This window comes from Streptopelia decaocto (genome assembly GCF_964273445.1).
Source record: "Streptopelia decaocto genome assembly, chromosome: 5".
Classification (NCBI taxonomy): domain Eukaryota; kingdom Metazoa; phylum Chordata; class Aves; order Columbiformes; family Columbidae; genus Streptopelia; species Streptopelia decaocto.
The window spans coordinates 40,976,974-40,995,686 of record NC_138659.1 but is presented as its reverse complement, the minus strand read 5'-3'; the positions used below and the strand labels follow the sequence as shown (position 1 = coordinate 40,995,686).

At 40.9% G+C, this 18,713-nt stretch overlaps 1 protein-coding gene across 1 annotated transcript in view; it reads right to left on the bottom strand.

Annotated features, from left to right (window-relative positions):
• ANK3 (ankyrin 3) overlaps positions 1-18,713 on the bottom strand; it is a gene marked incomplete at its 5' end in the record, with an annotated part of 202,701 nt that overhangs the window by 65,198 nt on the left and 118,790 nt on the right. The window contains 7 exons of the mRNA XM_082052678.1: positions 3,325-3,427; positions 6,328-6,451; positions 13,383-13,445; positions 13,639-13,711; positions 17,152-17,247; positions 17,638-17,736; positions 17,834-17,932. Coding sequence (XP_081908804.1) covers positions 3,325-3,427; positions 6,328-6,451; positions 13,383-13,445; positions 13,639-13,711; positions 17,152-17,247; positions 17,638-17,736; positions 17,834-17,932 — 657 coding nt within the window. The remainder of the gene's footprint in view (positions 1-3,324; positions 3,428-6,327; positions 6,452-13,382; positions 13,446-13,638; positions 13,712-17,151; positions 17,248-17,637; positions 17,737-17,833; positions 17,933-18,713) is intronic.

Genomic DNA, 18,713 nt, shown 5'->3' with positions numbered 1-18,713 from the left:
TCCTTTCTGGCAAAGTGTACTCAAAAAGATCTTTTGGATATATTTACAGCCAACAAAAGCACAAAGTCTGTGGCCAATAATTTTGGCAGAGAAACAGAGTAGGAGAAGCAAATAGCCGGACACATGCATCTCACACGACACATCTGTCGATGTCATTTTGTCAGTCTGTTGAGGTTCTGGATTTTCCAGGCAGGAAAAAGATCTTCCTGTTTAAGTTGCAATATGAGCGGTCCAGAAGATGGTACATCATCAGTGACATCAAAACACATGATTCATCCTGTGTTTGGTCAGGTCCCAGTGTTCCCTCCCTGGAGCAAGGGAGATTAAATATGCCTTGCTAAAGGGTGTGGCATCTTTAAATGCAAATGCGTGTATAAAAATACTGGTGGTTCTGCTGGCAAGGATCCTGCTGGTTGCATAACTGAATATCCAGGCTGTGTAATATATCAGAGTTCAGCAAACAGAAGAATTTATGCTTCCTCCCAGATGAATTTATCCAGACAGAAGAGATTCAGCAAGCTGCTATGTAACAGGCAGCCTGATTCATCCTGCCTTTGACTGATTAAATTCAGAGGCTGATGTAAACTATTCCACGGATAAAGTAATTTGAATCTGGTCTGAGTTGCTGCATCCATGGTAACACACCAGGACCCAGATATTTTAACTTTGCTCCAGCCAGGTTGAGGCACAGTATGACCTGGACTCAGACTTCCCTGTTGAACAGGATCAGCATAAAACACCAAATGCAAACAATAGAGAATATCTGACTTCTCAGGGAATTACTAGAAACTCTTCTCTAATACCCAATGGGTCATGCTGGCTGACTGGTTTCAAATCTTCCTCATTTATACTTCTCAGACTCCCAAGTCTCCCAGTGATCTTGGGGAGAGGTTGCCATGGGATCTTCTATTTTAACCTGATCAAGAGGCTGACTTATTCCCCTTAATTTTTTATATACTCATATTTGTGATAAAATTAATTCCTTTTATTCTGAGATTTTGCTGTTGTCATGAACTCCAAGCAGGCGTGAACTTCACAAAATAAGAGAAATTCAATATGCCAACAGGCAATGGCTCACTCTTCAAAGTCACGTGAGACCCCAAAACAGCCTTAACTACTGTCAGTTTCCAGATGGACTTTTAGGATATTGGTTTTGACCCACAACGATCTTTGAATTCCATTGTTAGAACAGGAGGTGGGTTTCTTCTCCCTGCTTTCTACTGCCATAGCAAAGATTATCTAGAAGCCCAGTAATGTATAGAGGGAGGAGTGGGAAGATGAGAGGCTGGGCCTTTTTCATGGGCTCCTTTTTTCATGAAGATAGTTTGTTGCTTTACTGTCATTTGTTTTTCAGGGGATCCTGGTTTTAGTAACCTCTCAAGACAGGACTGGCACTTTTATCCACTGCCACCTTCATCATTTCTGATACCCTCCTGGACTTGAGAAACTTGAAGTTTGTCTAGAGGATTAAGATTAGAATAACATTTACAACTAGACTGTCAGGCAGGTCTCCAGCCTGGCTTCATTTTACGTGACAAATTCGGACCAGCGTTGAACTGCAATAATTGCACAATCATTGCTGGCCAAAAATGGGAATCACAAAAATATGAAGACTACAAATGCAATGAAAACAACATACAGTAGTACTCAGCACCAGTACTAGAAGGTTTCCATATCTGTTGTCTTCTCGGCTCAAGAGCCAGCACTGTAAGTGACCCTCCAGAAAGCAGAGATGTCCATAACCACTCACAGAGAAAACAAAGTTTGCCCTAAAGCAGAGTTCCTGTACATGATGTGGTGTCACTACAACACCTCCATGTACAGCTAATTTTATTTCTTTTTTTTAGTGAAATTTTGTAATACAAAAGTGGTTAATGCTGCCCATTTTGAACAATATTCTTCAGGAGTTATTCAGCACGGTGCTGGTTTTAAGTCTTGTTATGTGGTCAAATACACCCTATCTGACAAATCAATGCCATCTACTTGTGATGGCTATCACAAAAATGGCCAAAATCAGGAAACAATGCAATTATGTTCTCAGACTGAAGAATCTTGCTCTCCTCTGAAATTTCTATCATATCAAGAAGACTTAATGAAGCTTTAGGAGTAGGAAGTGTCAGAGAAACTTTAGGTTCTCAGCCCTGAAACGTAACTTCTTGTTCCCAGTGCCAGTAGTTGCAGATTTTATTTTCTGACTTCAAAACAAACAAAACCAACAAAAATACTGCCATGCAGTCCCTAGCTGGCTGTTGCAAATCAAAGTTATTGGAGGTTTACAGCATTTCACTTGAAAGTAACAACCTAATAATAAACATTCAGTTGCTAAAGACAATCATGTTTCTGCCATTGCCATAACACTACCAAAACAGTGTGCAAAAGCTGTAGTAAAACTCAATAATCCATACTACACTACAATTTACAGACTCAAAGATCAATAACCCCCCGTGCAGGAATACTTGCCACGGCTGAGAGGTAACTCTGTGAAAAAGGCAGCAGAAAACCTCTGTTTCGTTACAGTCCACCTTATGCTCTTCCAGGATGTAAACAACAGTTCTACTCCACAGTCCTTTAATCCCCAAGCAAAGATTTCTATGTGCATTTTTATCCAGCTTCCTAGCAGATCTCTGGTTTGTGCATATCACTAAACTCTTGAGTAATTCAATTAGACTTGAAAATCTGAAGCAAGTCTACCAAGCAAAATGCTGAGGAACTCACAAACAAAGCATACAGTACCGTATCATCTCCAGCATTAGCTTTTGGACAGATTTTCCCATGCTATAACCAGGTCAAAAGATTATGCTTTTGTTGTTTTAGTCATTGCACAAATGTTTGGAAGATACATAAACTGGTTAGAGCATAATAGCTCAATCTTTACAAGGCCAAATTCTTCCCAAGGGTGGAAAAACAAGGGCAGCAGTTGGAGTCCCCACCACGTGGACAGAATGGGCAAACGTCATCCCTGGGCTACACAGTACAGACAAAGGTTGCTCAGTGTAAAACACTTTGCTCCCAGCTTATCAAAGCAGTCTAAGGATACACGTAACTCACAGATGCTCCCGCTGACTTCAATGGACAACCCCATACTCGGGAATGTAACCTGTCCCCTAAAGACTCTTTTGGCTTGGGACCCTATCACCCTGTCTCTTTCAGGTTCAAAACCATAAAGTAGTAAAACCATCATTTCTTTCCCTCAGCTCCTTTCTTCTCCCTTTTCAGTATTTAAGACAGTAGCGACAGCATCTGCAAGCGCAGCTGAGGGCTGCAGACTCTCACCCTCTGTAAATACAAAGCCTGAATACCTGGTGGCTGGGACGCAGCACGTACCTGATCCTTTGCTGGTACCAACAGTTCTTCAATCATCATGCTGTCTCTGGCATAAGAACTTCTGTTCAGCGTGTAGGACCTATCCGAACTGAAGGAGCGGAGGCTGTTGTATTTACCATTTATCATAGAAAGTGCAGATGATAATGAGATGAACAAAAAATAAAAAATAAAAAATTAATATATGCAACTTCCAGGGACAGCATAAGATGGCAAAATATACATAATCTGTGAAATAAATACAAGGGAAAAATGGAATAATAAGTTTGATTACAGTTAAATATCCCCTTCCCTACAATATACAGCAAAATCACGAGTGTTTACTGCTTTGGCAGTAATGCTTTGGCTTTAGAATAAATTCAGAAAAGTGTATTCGAATATTTAGATGAACTTTGATAGATGTCTTCACGCCTTAATCCTGAAAGGAGACCCATGAAGGCATGTCCCAGGGGAGCTGTGGGTACGTTACAGTGTCTGCCCATATGGCTCAGATTGCTGAACCAGGTTTAACTAAGTTTTATGTGTTGCTCTCTTTGTGGTTGAAACACTTTTGAATTTGTTATAACCATTCTAGTTATTAATTTAGTTAGAAAAGAAGATAATTTTGAAATGAAAGAAGAAAGAAAAGAAATTTGCTTATTGATGATTAAATAAAGATTCCAATGCTTTGGGGATTATTTTGTGCATGTTAGACTCTTTAGAAATAATTATGATCACTCTGAATGTGTTGTAATTAAATCAACGTAGGAGTGTTACACTTAACCCTGGAAGATACATTATGGTATGTGCTAAACATGCTGCAGGCCTAGACATGCTTGCTACGTGACAAAAATAAAGTAGTAAAAAACGTGAATTAATAAAAAGCAACATCCAACAACATATTACACTTTTATACTAGTAACACTTTTCAGACTCAAAACTGTACAACTTGTTTCATGCATTTTGTAGTTGCTACTTGAACTTTTCTAGGCTTTAGTACACATTCCTCCTTTTACTGGAAGCAGAACTGGGATCTTAACTACACACTGCAGGAATATGTTAAGCAGACTTTTACATGATAAAGGGTATAAAGAAATCGTGTTATATTTGTTATAACAGAGGGATATTCTCTAAGGCTGAGCCCCCCCCAACCTCCTGCCCAAAAATGAAAGCATGTCACTTTCCAATGCTGAATAAAATGAAGATGAGCAATGGCAGCAGCAGAAAGATGTAACACGATGCCATGCCTTCTTACCTGACTTTTGGACTAAAGCAATTTACAGTGGAAAGAAACAGGAGAAATAGAAAGCAAAGAATCAGACAGGAAAAGCAAGATGTTATGGTTGGATGGTTTATATATTTAATGTGTTTATTTCTTAATGTTACACTCAGAATCAGCAGTCAGTTGCATCCACAGAATACTTTTTGCTAAATAAGATACTTCACAGGAAAAACACTGTATTTGTCTCCTCTGAGCATAACATGTGCAATGTAAAAAAATGAGTTACACTGCAACAAATAGTAATGGCACTGCTAAAATCAGAAGCATGGGATATATCAGATTTCTCTCAAAGAAAAGATAACAGGAGGTTGAACCCTCAGATCTACCTGACAGATCTTGACTGCGAAATTCTGCTCTCCCACCTGCACTGTGAGAAATTAGACATGTGAGGGAAGAGTACTGTAATGAGTGGAAGGTGTCCTGGAAATCAGTGCCCAGCTCCGGACACAAAGCACATTCCCTCTCCACCATCACTGTGGCGCTTCAGGACTGGCCACATCTGACAGTGCTGTGTGATGACCTCACTCACCCCAATTTCTGTTTAAAAGCGGCAGGTGAGCTTAGTTAAATAAGCTTACAAAGACATAAAATCCTCCCTTCTCATCCATTTCGCTGATTTTCCAGCTAATGGACTATTTACATGCATTTCGGCATTCCTCATGAATGTATGATCGCATAAACACTTATTAACTTACCTAAAAATTGTAAGTGAAGCAAAACGTGGCTGGGCGCTACTAAAGAGCAAATTTGCACTGCATGCTTGCATTTCTAATGTGACCATAACAAGACTGAAGGGCAGACATCTAAGCTTTACCTTATGGGAGCTGCCATTTGCTGTTAGACAATGAACTCATTTTTTAAAACAGATCTTTAAACTACAGCATAGGAAAAAGTCCTCAGGGCTCCAGCTTATGAGGTTTAATTATTAGCTTCAGTACGATTCAACTGTCAGTAAGTACATTGCAAATCCACAACCATGGAACTAATCTCTGCTCATATAGCTTTAATTGTTTTGAGCAACGCACTTTGCAGGCTTTAGCAAGATTCAAAACTGAAATCTGAAATGTTGATCTAGAAACACCTGAGCTGAAATCAACATTAGTCAGATGATATATCAAGTTTATTATATTTTGTCAGGTTCACAGAAACTTTGGCGTGTTTTCTCTAACACGTAATCCATTCCCTGTCAAATGAAACCCTGCTGTTTTTTTACTTTTGGGAGGATTTTTTTTAATATTGGCGATCTCAGTTGGATTATTCACTAGAACCTTTAAAGAAATAAAAGCACCAAAATAGCAAAATGATGTCATTCAGTTTTTCTGGCATTTACAATCTTTGGCTAAATTAGTCCATTAAGGAACACTCTAATGTGTGTACCAATCTGACCCACAGTAGTGAAAAAGAAACCCGGCTGGTTTTGCTGCCTGTTCTAGATCAGTTTCTAGACCAGTTGCAAACTGAAGCAAAGAGGTGCCCTGGCGATGTTCAGAGCATGAGAAGATACCAGAAAAAGTGAATAGTTAGTCTTCTGTATCATTGCCATAAGAAGCCAACATGAATAAAGAATATGAAATAAAACTGCAATGGATATATGCTTTAAAGGCACAGTATTACCATAACACAGCAGTGCACCCCTTCTACTTCTTTTCAAAATAGATTCCAGCTTTGTGTGAAAGAGCACGCTTGGTTTGCAAACATTTGTAACTCTGGTGACATGAAAACATGAGAAACAGCAAATACAATACCTGGCCGAGCGGGCTCCCAGGCTAAAGCCCATGTATCCTTCAGCAGGCAAGGAATCATCTCCCAGCTCTTTCAGATCCTGGGGTCCAAGGTATTTGTCCGTATCACCTGTCATTGCATCCTCACCTGCCAGTACAAAAGCCAGGCTGAAATCAGAAGCTACACGTATTGTAAATGTTTGTGTGCTCAGTAAGTCATAACGCCCTTCTGTGCTCGCCAACAAGGAATCAATCCCATCACCCCCGCTTTCCCTAAGGCTCTTTCCATGGAGTACAATCATCCACCCTCGGAACGGGCCTGAGAAAATAATTTTATTGGGGGCAAACGCAAGAAGTAAAACTCCACCTTGACATAAATCCAATAAAGTTACGAGGGATGACTTTTGACCAATCGTTTCAGCAGGCTAAAGGGTTCCTTTGTACTTTGTACCACTGCACTCACTTTTGCTTTCCTTACAAAAAAACACATGACCTGACAAACTAAAGTTAAGTTATTCTGCATGAAAAAAATAATAATAATACTAATAAAATGTGGCTGTGAGAAAGAGCCTAGTTGTCCACCGGTGCTGAAAAGTGCAGCAAGCTTGAATGGACGCCGAGTACAAGAAGAGGCCCGCCTTCCAGCGTCCGTATTGCTCAATAACTTCTGCAAGTTCGAATGTAAGAGGGGATTGCTTACTTTAAAAAGAAGAAGAAAAAATAAAAAAGCACTGCTTCACAGTCCCAGGTTGATTTTCCGAAGCCCCTTCCCCGCCCCGCGGAGCAGAACAAAGCCCCGGCCAGGCCGGCGCGGCCCGCAGCGCCCGGGTCAGCCCGCCCAGCGCCGGGCGGGGGTTGCGCGGACACCGACACAGACGCGAGGATCAGGTTTTTTTAGAAAAAAAAAAATGAAAGGAAGGACAGTTAAATCCTCGGAGAGGAGGGCAGATACCGTAAAGGGTTAACGGAGCAGCTCGCTCTGGCTAGCAGCATTTGCATACCATTACATCATGCAAAACCTACATTCCTGCATTGACAGAGCAAGTCCAAAATATGCCTTTTTGCGGTGGGATTTTTTTTTTCCCCCGTTTCCTCAATAACACAGAGCCGAGAGCTCCCCGTAAGCTCATTACTCGCCTGCCTTCACGCTCTCCTCCTTCTTTGTGAACGCATTTTAGGTGTGTAAAAGTTGCACAACAGAGAAGTTTCTCAGCGTGTTCTGAAAGGTGAGGGACTCCGCAACCCCAGCGATACGTTTCCCACTTTCATTCAAGGAGTTTAGACTAGTTTCCATTCACCTAACTCAGGAAACCACAGGCGAGCTCTGGTCTTAAACTAACAATCAGTTCTAAAAATACCCCTTCAGCTACTGCTTTACAAACGGCAAACAAACAGACCAACTTTCTTCTCCAGCCCAGCAACAACCAGTATTTAAAGTAACAGTTTAAAAGCTAAAATGTTCGTAACATACCACAAAGCATTAAACCCCGCCCAGAAACAGAAACATTATACATTAAGTTAAACTTTAAAAAGTCTTACTGTTTTGGAAAGCCATTTTCAGCAGTCTGGTCTATAAGAATTTTTTCCCTGATGTTTCCAAGAATTCCTATTAGTCCTATTAGTCCTTAAGCAGTGATTTAGGGTTAATCTCCAAACCAGCACAAGCAAACTAATCCCTGTGGGTCATATTCGCTTTCCACACAACAACCGAGATCTTCTTAACATCTTGATCTCTTCGTATGTATTTTAGGACATGAGCATCTCTTTCCTCTCAACTCAGATCAAAGTTCTTTGCAAATATAAAACAAAATGAAAAATAATGACTACAGTTAAAAAAAAAAAATCCCCTCTTAATCACTCTGAAGACATCCCTTTAAAGCTTCTGCTGATTGGATTACAGCCTCCCTTGGCAAGCCTCTTGAATGGTGACATAAATGCAGGCACTCCAGTTATTTGTATGTAAATAGGGGTGCTGCGAGGGTGTAGTTTTTCTGTAACTTGATGCCGGGGCTGGGGGGGAGCGCAGGGCTGCGGGGAAGGGCGCTGAGCTCCGCCCGCCCTCGTCGGGGCCTCCCCCCGCTCATCCCCGAGGCACGGAGGCGAGTGGAGCCCCGGGGGTGCCAACGGCGGGGTCTGGGTGCTGCCCCCACTCCCTCTCCGTCCCCGCCCCCAGCGTGGGGTGCTGTGTCCTGAGTGAAAAATTCAGGTGCTTGAGAAAAGAGGACTCCAGCTTGGGAGGCGTTGGAGTTGGCCCAGAGTGGGTCAGAGAGATGGGCAACTTTAAGTAAATTTGGAAACTTCTGTGCTTACAACACCTGAAGACGAGCGCTGCACCACTGCAAGGAACAGACAAGGCATTTTCTTTAGGAGCGTCGTTTGTCGAAGGCAAGGTGGAGAATGATAAGAAGCTATTCCAGTTGAGCTGAAAAATACATTAGATGTTATCCTGCTCTGCAGCTAATCCAGCCAGAGCAGGATTACTCTGATGAAATGCTCTCATCAAAGGAAAAACTGCATCTAGGAGTGGTAATTTCAAAGAATTCCAGACATTGTTTTGCGATTGTGGGAGGCTGGAGCAAAATGGGTGGTGCACGTTTCAGCAATCCTGCTCTGTTTAATTAGGTGCCACAGCCTAATCCTCTGCATTTCAGGTAATAAGCAGAGTGTTTGCTCACAGCACACTGTATTCCTGCAGAGAGAGAACCTATGTGAAAGTGAAGATAAAATTCATCTCTGAACGACAGATAAATGCTCAAGATGTGAGTCATGGATGAAAAAGTACCAAAGAAATGGAATATTGCATTGCTTTGCTGCAATTGCCACCCTTCCCTTTGTAAAGTTATGTGCTGAAGAAATATGGTGTCCCTGTTAACTGTGGGCAAACTCAGCTATCACAAGTGTAGGAAACCATTCGAAATCCAGGAAATAATAGTGGCAGTAGGTCAAAGCAAAGGCACATCAGTCCTAGCACACCCTGTCTCTTGACAGCAGCCACACTTCACAGAAGAATATAAGTAGATGAAGCAGTGGAAATCCTCCAGATCATTCTTCTAGATGGTAGTGATTTGAGCTCACATTTTCTAAAGCCACAAGAGGTTTGTATAGTCATGAACACAATTTTTTCCCCTTATTAGATTCTTCCAATTGTGCTTTGAACTCATGTCAACTTTTTTCATTCCCCACACCAAGGATGTGTGCCAAGGACTCACACAATTTAACCACCTGTTGCAGGAAGAGCAACCGTTTAATTTAAGCTGAATCTGTCTCTTGCTGGTTTCACTGATGTCCCCTAATCTTGGACTTCTGGAGAGGCATTACTGCTCACTTGGCCAATTTTATACATTATAGCCTATCCCTCATTCAGCTTTTTTCCTGGGATAGAACGGCCCTACTCTGTTTATTCTTTTCATCTCACAAGCTTTTTTCATACTCTCATCACCTTTGTCACCTTTTCTCATGTTTTCCCCATTTTCCATGTTCCTCAGCGTGTCTCCTACAGCTGGCAATTGCAAGAGCACAGGGTAGGTGCTCTTTTTAAAGACCAGTGAGAAATAGAGGCTCTCTGGCAGCAGGAGAGAAAGGATCATGTGGCTTGGGAGAAGTCCCAAATAAAATTTAATCATAGCCTGGGATCCAAATGGGCATCTGCATTGGCTTTGCTAAAGATCCCCAAAGCTTTTGCCACTCCCTGTCACAGCCTGTCCAGAGCTGTCTGATGGCAGGAGAGATAAAGCCACAGGGAAGAGCAGGATGCTTCCAGTTGTAGCCAAGGTTTTGGTTTCACACAAGTATGGAGAAAAGCCAAGACCAAACCACTGAAACTTTTATGAACCTATAAAATTTTCCGGAGACAAAGCAACTCAGAAAACTACAAGCACAAAAATATAATAAATCAACCCCTCCTAAAATGATCAGTAACAGACTTTCATGCAAGGGGATGCCCTGACCTGTCTCAAATGCACTTAGACTACTGTACCTCAGCACCTACACTCAGAAATCAGGCAGTCTGCGTTCATGTCCTGTTAGGATGTCTGTCTAATCTGCCGGGGATTGATTAGCATAATACTTATCCCTACTGAGATGAATCTCCATTAAATGGGCTTAAAACAGTGTCCTGATTTACACCCAAAAGTTTGTTGTCTACTGAAAATCAAATAAAAAAAAAAATAAAAGCTCAACAATAAGTGTTTCTTGAAAGTGACAAAATTCTCAACACCTGAACTGTGCATTGACTTGAATTTTTCCCCTTCACTGCTCAAGTAGTCTCACCCCTCTTTGTGTCAGCTTCCATTGCTTGCTGTCCCTTCACCTCTGAGACAGCAGCAGTAGCTTGGGGGTGGGGGTGACTGTTGTGGCAGAGCTCAGTGCTGGGTTGTGGCAGTCCCAGCTGGGCTTCAGCTTCCTCCACCAGGTTAAAGCTCTTGCACCCACTCACAGGGATGCTCTGAGGCTGAACATGTGAGGGGGTTCCCCCTGGGCCTCCCGCAGTCAGCTCGGGTTGTGCTTAACGCGGCTGGTTCCTGGCTCTCCACCAGCCCCTTGGCCACGGGGTGCACCGCTGGGGCTCCCGCAGCTGTGGGGTGCGAGCCCACATCTGGAGATGGTAAGAGGAAAGACCAAGTTCTTGCAGTCTCAGGTTTCACATTTATAAGATTTGCAATCTCTTGAAAACTAAAAGCAGAGCACACATTCAGAATGCATCAGAACTGCTCTATGTTATTCTACAAACTTTCTGTTACATATGAAGATGAGCCTTCATTTTTTCCCCAAAAATCATGTTCACATCTTTCAAAAAACACTTTTTTTTTTTTTCTTTTGTGGTGTAGCAGTTTCCCAGCACTTGACCTCATTTGGGCAGAATTGCCAGAGTAGTCTAGGAAAAGGAAGGCTGACTCCAAACCAAACTGTCCTCAGTAGGGAAGAGAAATTACACAATTCCCATGTAAATACTTATTTAGCAGGCACAGCAAGACATGAATGCAAGGAAACAGTTTATTGACATTTGTCACTGAGCTCTGAGACTTCTTTCTAAACTTTCAATTTCTCTGATGAGAGAAACCTTGAGGATTGCAACATATTGAGAAACCATTAATCAAGTTTCTCTCACTGAAGAGTTTTGGCTGATGACATGAACATTAGCCAAGTGAGGGAGAGCTTGGATTTGGGTGGTAAATTTGTGCCCTTCACTTGCTTGGAAATCAGTTCCCTGGCTATAACATTTGCCAGAGTACATTGCCATCTTGAACATATTTATTATATTTCTATTGGCATAAGTGACTGATGCATTGTATGCAAATACCTGTCAACAGTGAAGAGTTGTGGGGATGGGCCTCAGTATATTGTCTTTACAGATGTGCAAGTTGGGAGACAGGCCTGTGGTTATTACCTGAAAGCCTGTAATTTATCACACACCTTGCACACCAGAACGCTTCTGCTCAGATTAATAAAATACCTCTTGTTTGATGTGAGAGCTCCCTTTCAGTGTTAGGTTTGAAAATGACCCTCATATATATAAAGCAGTCTCTTAACACTCCAAGTAACATGATGCATGGGTGCAGAATAGTCTCTAGGAAAGGAATTGATCATATTACCTGCATTCTTATTTTTTGGTTTTGTTTGGGTTTTTTTTTTGGTCTTTTTTCGTCTTTTGTTTGTTTTTTGTGAAATGGAGCTTAACTATAAAAATCTTCCACAGATCTCAGAGATTCCTGCAGGTTTTGCATTTGGCTTTAGCAAATGATCCTGTATATTAAAAGACACATTTTACACCTTCGGTTCTAAGATTCAGATTCCATATAGGAGTGTTTCTCATCTGTACCTCACCGCATGTTGTGCAGTGGGATAACACACTAGTTACTGCTCTATTAACTAACATGATTATGCATCAGTGTTTCAGTCAGTTAAAACAATGAAGAATTTTGAGCAGTACAATGGCCTAAGAGAGTTATTTGTAAAACACAGGTGCAGGGTAAGAACACTAACCATTTGGAACCTGCAGCAATAGGAACTCAATGACGAACTGAAAACAAACCAAAGCCTCAATGCATGAATTAAACAAGAGCTGCAGACACTGACCTAAGCTAAATAGATTTTACATCTTACTGCTTAAATGCTATAAATTGGCAATTGGCAAGCTGCAGTTCCTGCTGAAACTCACACAGGGTCCTGCACATCCAAACCAGGGGAGGTCTGACCCAACAGGGGACGTTGGTACAGGGGAAGGAAGCAGTTGCCGAAGGAGTTTTAAATACTTGGGAACCACTGAAACCATGTCAAGCCCGTCCAGCACCAAAGAGTGAGCTGGGATGGGCAGATTCTAGCGCAAACACCTCAGAAGCATTGTCAGAGGCATGGGAAACAGAGGACTTCGCTACCCCCTCACAGATTTCACATCACTTTGCGGGATGATACAAATGAAATCTCAGCTACAAAGTACTTCTGCCACACTAACACACACCAACAGGTTAAGTCCAATCCAGCACTGCATCCTCTTTCTCCAGGACAAAAGTAGGCTGATGTGGTTTTACTGAACATCATGACCAAAATATTATATATTAAAATTAAAACCAAAACCAAACCATTGACCCACACCGCACAAAAAAAAAATCCCACCACCCAGAAAACACTTCTTTTCAGGCTAAGAGTCCGCTACCAATGTAAATCAACCATTTCAGAGCTTAATTCACATGAGAATTAAAAAAAAGTAATAATTAAAAAAATTTTTCTGCCATTTGCTTTCATCGTCAGTTTGCTCTTCTTAAGTATCTTGATATTTGACCATTTTGCCCAATATTTAATTCTTTAGTTACAATTATAAAACAATTCTCAATTTTATAGAAGTAGCAGCAAAAGCACCATTCCAGGAAACCCGAAGTAAAATTGGGAGTAAGAGATTCAGAAAAAATAGAGTATTATCAGCAGTAGCTCAAAGAATTTTTGAAAGTGTTCTTAATTGCAAAGCAGAAATTATTGTTAGTGGGATAACAAGAAAATTATCTGAAAGGATTAATTTTCAGACAGATGAATAAAAGAAAGAGGTTTAAGTTAAATATCACTGCAATACGAAAATGTACAAATACCTTCTTCAACATCTGACAAATATTCAGCATCACTGAGTATTTCAGGGGCATTGGCTTTACGAACTGCATGATTTAAATAAATAAAATAATTAAATAAAAGCATAGATACAATGTGTCAACAAAACAGTGTAAAACAATAACAAATGTGCAAAGACCATACCCAAACTAATAATGCTTGCTGGTTGCTTTTTAAAGCAAATATTTCTCACAATGACAAAAGACTGGAAAATAAGAAGGTTCTGTTATTTTTTAATACCTTCATCATCAGACATATCAAGAACTTCATTCATGGTTTCAGGCACATTCATTTTGTGTTTTTCTGTAACAGTCTGTCAAAGAAAAAAATCATTTCAGATTGCAGGCATAATTTTTCTTAAAATTATAGTTATTTTAAAAATTAAATGCAAGGTAGGACATATTTTTATCTGCAGTTAGGAGAATAAGATTTAGCTTTTTTACCTTATTTTTCACTTTCTTTTTCATAGATGTATTGAACAACACATTAAAAAATGACTATATCAAATAATACAGATATAGGCAATATGTTTGTGCTTTAAGCGATATTCAAATTTTCACAGCAGAAAAAGCATGAGCTGAAAGCCTAAAAGATCATAATATCAAAAGAAGAAACAAGTCGACTGAAAAGACTTCCATGTAAAGGTTTTTAATAACTCTTTAAATAGTTGTCTAAATTTTAAGCAGGAATATGTCATCTCTATTTAAACTAAACTTTCCGAGGAAAGTATTTTGGCTTTGTCATTAGAAAAGTGCTGCAATTTGGGAGCAGGCTTAATCTATGTGGATTTTTCCAGAGGTGCATCAGCATAAATTGTGTGTTTTTTCCCACAAATGAGAACAACTGTAACCACATACAGGTTAAATGATACCCCTTAAGGAATTCATGCATGAAAGACACTCAGAAGTGGTTGGCTGACTTTCATCCTGATATTTATATTGATTCAGACTCAAAGACCAATATAAAGCAAATATTAGAGGCAGAAAAAAGTATGTTATGAAAGTCCGAAATCTGTTCCTAGAATACCTGTATATCCCACAAATGACGGACACATACACATTTTACGCTCCAGCTGGGGTACAGCACAACAAGCACTGGTAAAGTTTTAGGTCACGCAGGAGCCTTTGCAGAGTTACTATTCAAGGAGTGTAGTGGAATTTAAAACAAATGAACAAACAAAACACAGCCAAAATACAACACCAAAACAAAAAAAATCCACCATACCAAAAGCCACTCCCATCTTTATGGGATTTTTATGTTACGTTGGTTTTAATCACCATTAAGTCTCATCCTTGATATATAAATAAGAAATTATTAACAAGTTCAGGAGGACAAAATAGCTTTTCCATTTTAATTTATTTTAGAATACTTTTTAATTCTGGTCTCATGAATACCCATTTGGCTGTTCATGTTTCTTGGGTTATTGCCGTCACTTGATATCGGCAGGAGAGCTCCTGAATGCTCAAACATCACAAGACTTATAAAAAGCCTCACACCTATTTCATTCTGTGGGCATTACTTGCAAAGTTTTTAAACGCATTGCTGTTAAACTAGCAAAACCACAGGACTTTTTTTTCAGGCACTACCAGATTTTTTTATTGGTGTTTGAGTATAAATCGTAGTAAAATTAGCTATGTTCATCCCTGGTTTCATTACATTTACCTTTGGGAGTTGTTTAGCCACAAGTCTCAAAAAAATAAGTCTCACAGTCAAGTTTTGAAGAACCTCAGTTGTAAAATCAGTTTTCATGTCTAGATTTCAAGAGTCTGACAATTGCACACTTGTGACTGATAAGCAGCATATTTTGATTTTAATGGAAACTATTTCTGGGTTTATCTTGAGAGCAGGTATTTGGGGTACTATTGGCCTTTCAGCATCTGCCATTTCTTCTAGCATAATTCACAGCCTGACCCACCATTTCTCTACTATTCTTCATCTACAGGACATGAATGATCAGTCATCTCACGCAGCACAAGTTCCTCCAGCTTCTTGGTTCTACAAGCTAAGAATGACCTTGTAATATTGGGAGTTCTTAGTAGAAAAATGTGGGTTTACTTTTCCTGCAACTACCTAGTTGTATACTAGGCAATCATTCAAATTTATGCTACCCCATATAATCTTCTCCATCAATTTTTTCAGGCTGTGGAAAACTATTTTGAAATCTTTCTAGAGAGAAACGTGTTCCTCAGAAAACCTAGAGATAAGCTGTAGGAAAAAATCGTGATTATTTTCTGTCATACTCCTTTATATTTTATCATTCTGGCATTTTAGTGTGGTTGATTTTCTGTAAGCCACTGAATTATAGAGCACAGCCAGGAAAGTCACTGGAATAAAAGGCACATGCAGTAGCAGAGCTAAAATGTGCCTGTCATCCCAAATGCTCATCATACTGCAACCACCTGCTTGCATTGGTAGACCACGCATACGGGGGACGGCAAAACATGGAACACACAGTAACTCTTTTCCATCTCTCATACTCCTAAAAATACATATGTGCACATGCTCCCCTTTTTCATTTTACTCAGAAGAAAAAAAGAAGTTGCAGAAAGCGAAAAGCAAATTTGGAGCCAATGCTCTGGATTTATGTTCTGAAGATGCAGTTTTGGCTTTACTACAATGGTGGTGCAGGGAGGCTCCTCACCTCACAGAGCTGTTGTCTGAGAGCCAGGCTGGAGTTCATGTGTGGGTGAGGGAATGGCTGTCTAGGGTTGCAGGGGCTGACTGTGGCTCTTGCAGAAGACAACCTCTCACCATCTTTCAGAAGATGACAGGAACTATGCAATGGGGTCCTTTTAAGTAAATTCCAAACATTTTGTAGATTGGAATAGGTTCTCTTAGGCCAAATACAAGCCATTATACTTCAGTCCCTTAGCAAACCTGTTGGAGAATGGCCAAGAGAGAAAGGGCATGAGACCCTCTCTACGAAGAGGATCTCTTCTAGTTAGCATGAGTAGGCCTCAGTTAGCATGAGCTGAGCAAGGGTAAGTGAGAAGGTATTGCCTGAGAAAGGCCTGGATAAACAAGTCTCAGGAGGCAGCTCCGAGATAACGAGGGAATTCACATACCAGGGGGGGCCACAGAAGGGGATGGACTCATTATGTATGTTGGGATGGGCTCATTACGTATGCTATCAAATCGGTGTTTGATGAGTAGGCATAATTAATAGAACTGCTTTATAAAGGTCTGTGCTATAAATAGAATTGCCACTGCTTATAAGGGTCTGCTATAAATAGAATTGCTAGTAATAGAACTGCTATAAAAGTCTGTGCTCTGTGACCACTATAAATGCCCGCGATTCGAAGCAATAAACGAAGCATGTTTATCATCCGCATCGGATGGCCGCATTTCTTCCTCCGTCCCCGTAGGCCCGAACCCATGCCGGGGTCTTGACCCTCGACACAAACCCTCTCAAAAGGCAGAAGTAGCTTCTATTTAACACAAGCCTATAGGAATGTCTTTTCAACCGTATTTGTGTGGTTTGTCCCCTAAACAACAAGATGTGCACATAAAGACAGCAGCTGTGACCAGTCATTTGCACTGTTTTCTGCTCAGTTGATACTCCTTCTGCATACATCCTGATAACGTCTACTACCTTAAAAATATAACGCTCATATTTGACGTAATATCCACTTTATAATGCTACAAGGAAATAGGCAGAAATTGAACTGGAATCTTGGTTGACATGTAACTAAACAAAGCTGAATACACTTAGGACAAATTCTTCCATTCACTACTGAACTAAGCTGTACTTACAATTGTAGTCATGGTCTCTTCTGTCACCACCTTCAATGTGTCAACGACTGAAATGTAGCCAAGTCGCTTAGCAATGGCGAGGGCAGTGTTTCCATTCTGGCAAATGAAGCATTTATAACAACAGTTGAACGTTAGCAAGGCTAAGCGTAGAGACTGCTAGCTAACTGTAGAAAAATGCACAATACAGGTCAAATACATTTTTGCGTGGTGGTGATTGAAATAAATATATTTTGGGTAGTAGGATATATAACTACAAGTTTTTAACTCTTTAGAGAAACGGGATGAGAATGAAAAGACGTTCAGATCTTTGCTGTTCTAGTTTTGAAAGAGATGATGGCACAGAGGATGCGGGAGCGATGGGAATCGGCTTCCTCTGCTCTTTTCCTCTCCCACCGCGCACTTTTTTCCCACATTTCCCCTGCTCAAAAATGCGTTATGTGGGGTGGGACAGCTGAGCCCGGGTGGGGAAAGACCCCCTGCACTTACCAGGGTGAGCTCGTTGGGCGCCGCGCCGTGCTGGAGCAGGACGTTGATGACGTGGGTGTGCCCCTGCTGCGCAGCCTGGTGCAGCGGCGTGTACCCGTTCTGCAGGGACAGGGAAAGGGACAGGGACAGGCTGCAGCGCACGCGAAGCACGGGCCGCCCCCGCGGAACGAGCAAGGCCGGGGCAGGAAAAACTCACCTTCGTTTTGGCATTAACTTTTGCAGAATGTTGCAGAAGGAAGTTAACAATTTTTATGTTTCCGTAGTGGCAGCCAACGTGCAAAGGAGTGTATCCCATCTAGAATGAACATAAGCTATTAGTAAACAAGAATATCCCACATGTCCCCTGGCAAAGAAAGTAGACAAGAGACAGGAAAAAAAAACAAAACACAACTTTATTTCTTTGGCATATGTGAAAAATCCTCCAACCCTGGGGGAAAAAAAAAACAAAAAACAAAAACAAAAACAAACCAAAACCAAGAGCACTACCCGTGAATATTGATTCAAGCCCCATTCTTTGTGAACCTCTCTGAATGCCTTGTATTTCTGTAATCTTCAGCACGTGCAATGTTGATTAAAGATTTGCCTTCCTCTCCAATGATCAGACTATCAGGTCTCTAGGGCAGAGCCCACCTTTTTAAATAAATGTGTATATAACGCCTTGTACAGTGAGGTTCACACGCTTGGTGCTCCTACAGTGTGATAAACAAATAAGTAAATAAGTAATAACAACTTTTTGACAACCAGGCATGCCTCAGATCCCGTGCAATTTGCAGCCCATCCATTCTGACTGAAACACCCAGAAGGCAAAACAATACAACTGATTTGCCAGCTCTGTCAGAACAATCAACTCCTGCAGAAACTGGAACACCAGCTGGTCTAAGAAAGAAAGGTCTAATTTTTCACATGTCTGGCCTTATGTCATACAAATTGTAAGAAATTGCCTTTTCTCGACAACTGCAAAGAGGAGAAAGTTGAATATATCCTTTTCATTCCTTATTACTTATTTTTCATTGCTAGGGGAGAGACTAAAAATGTTTGTCAACATTGGGACTCCCCCATCAAATCCTCTAAACAGA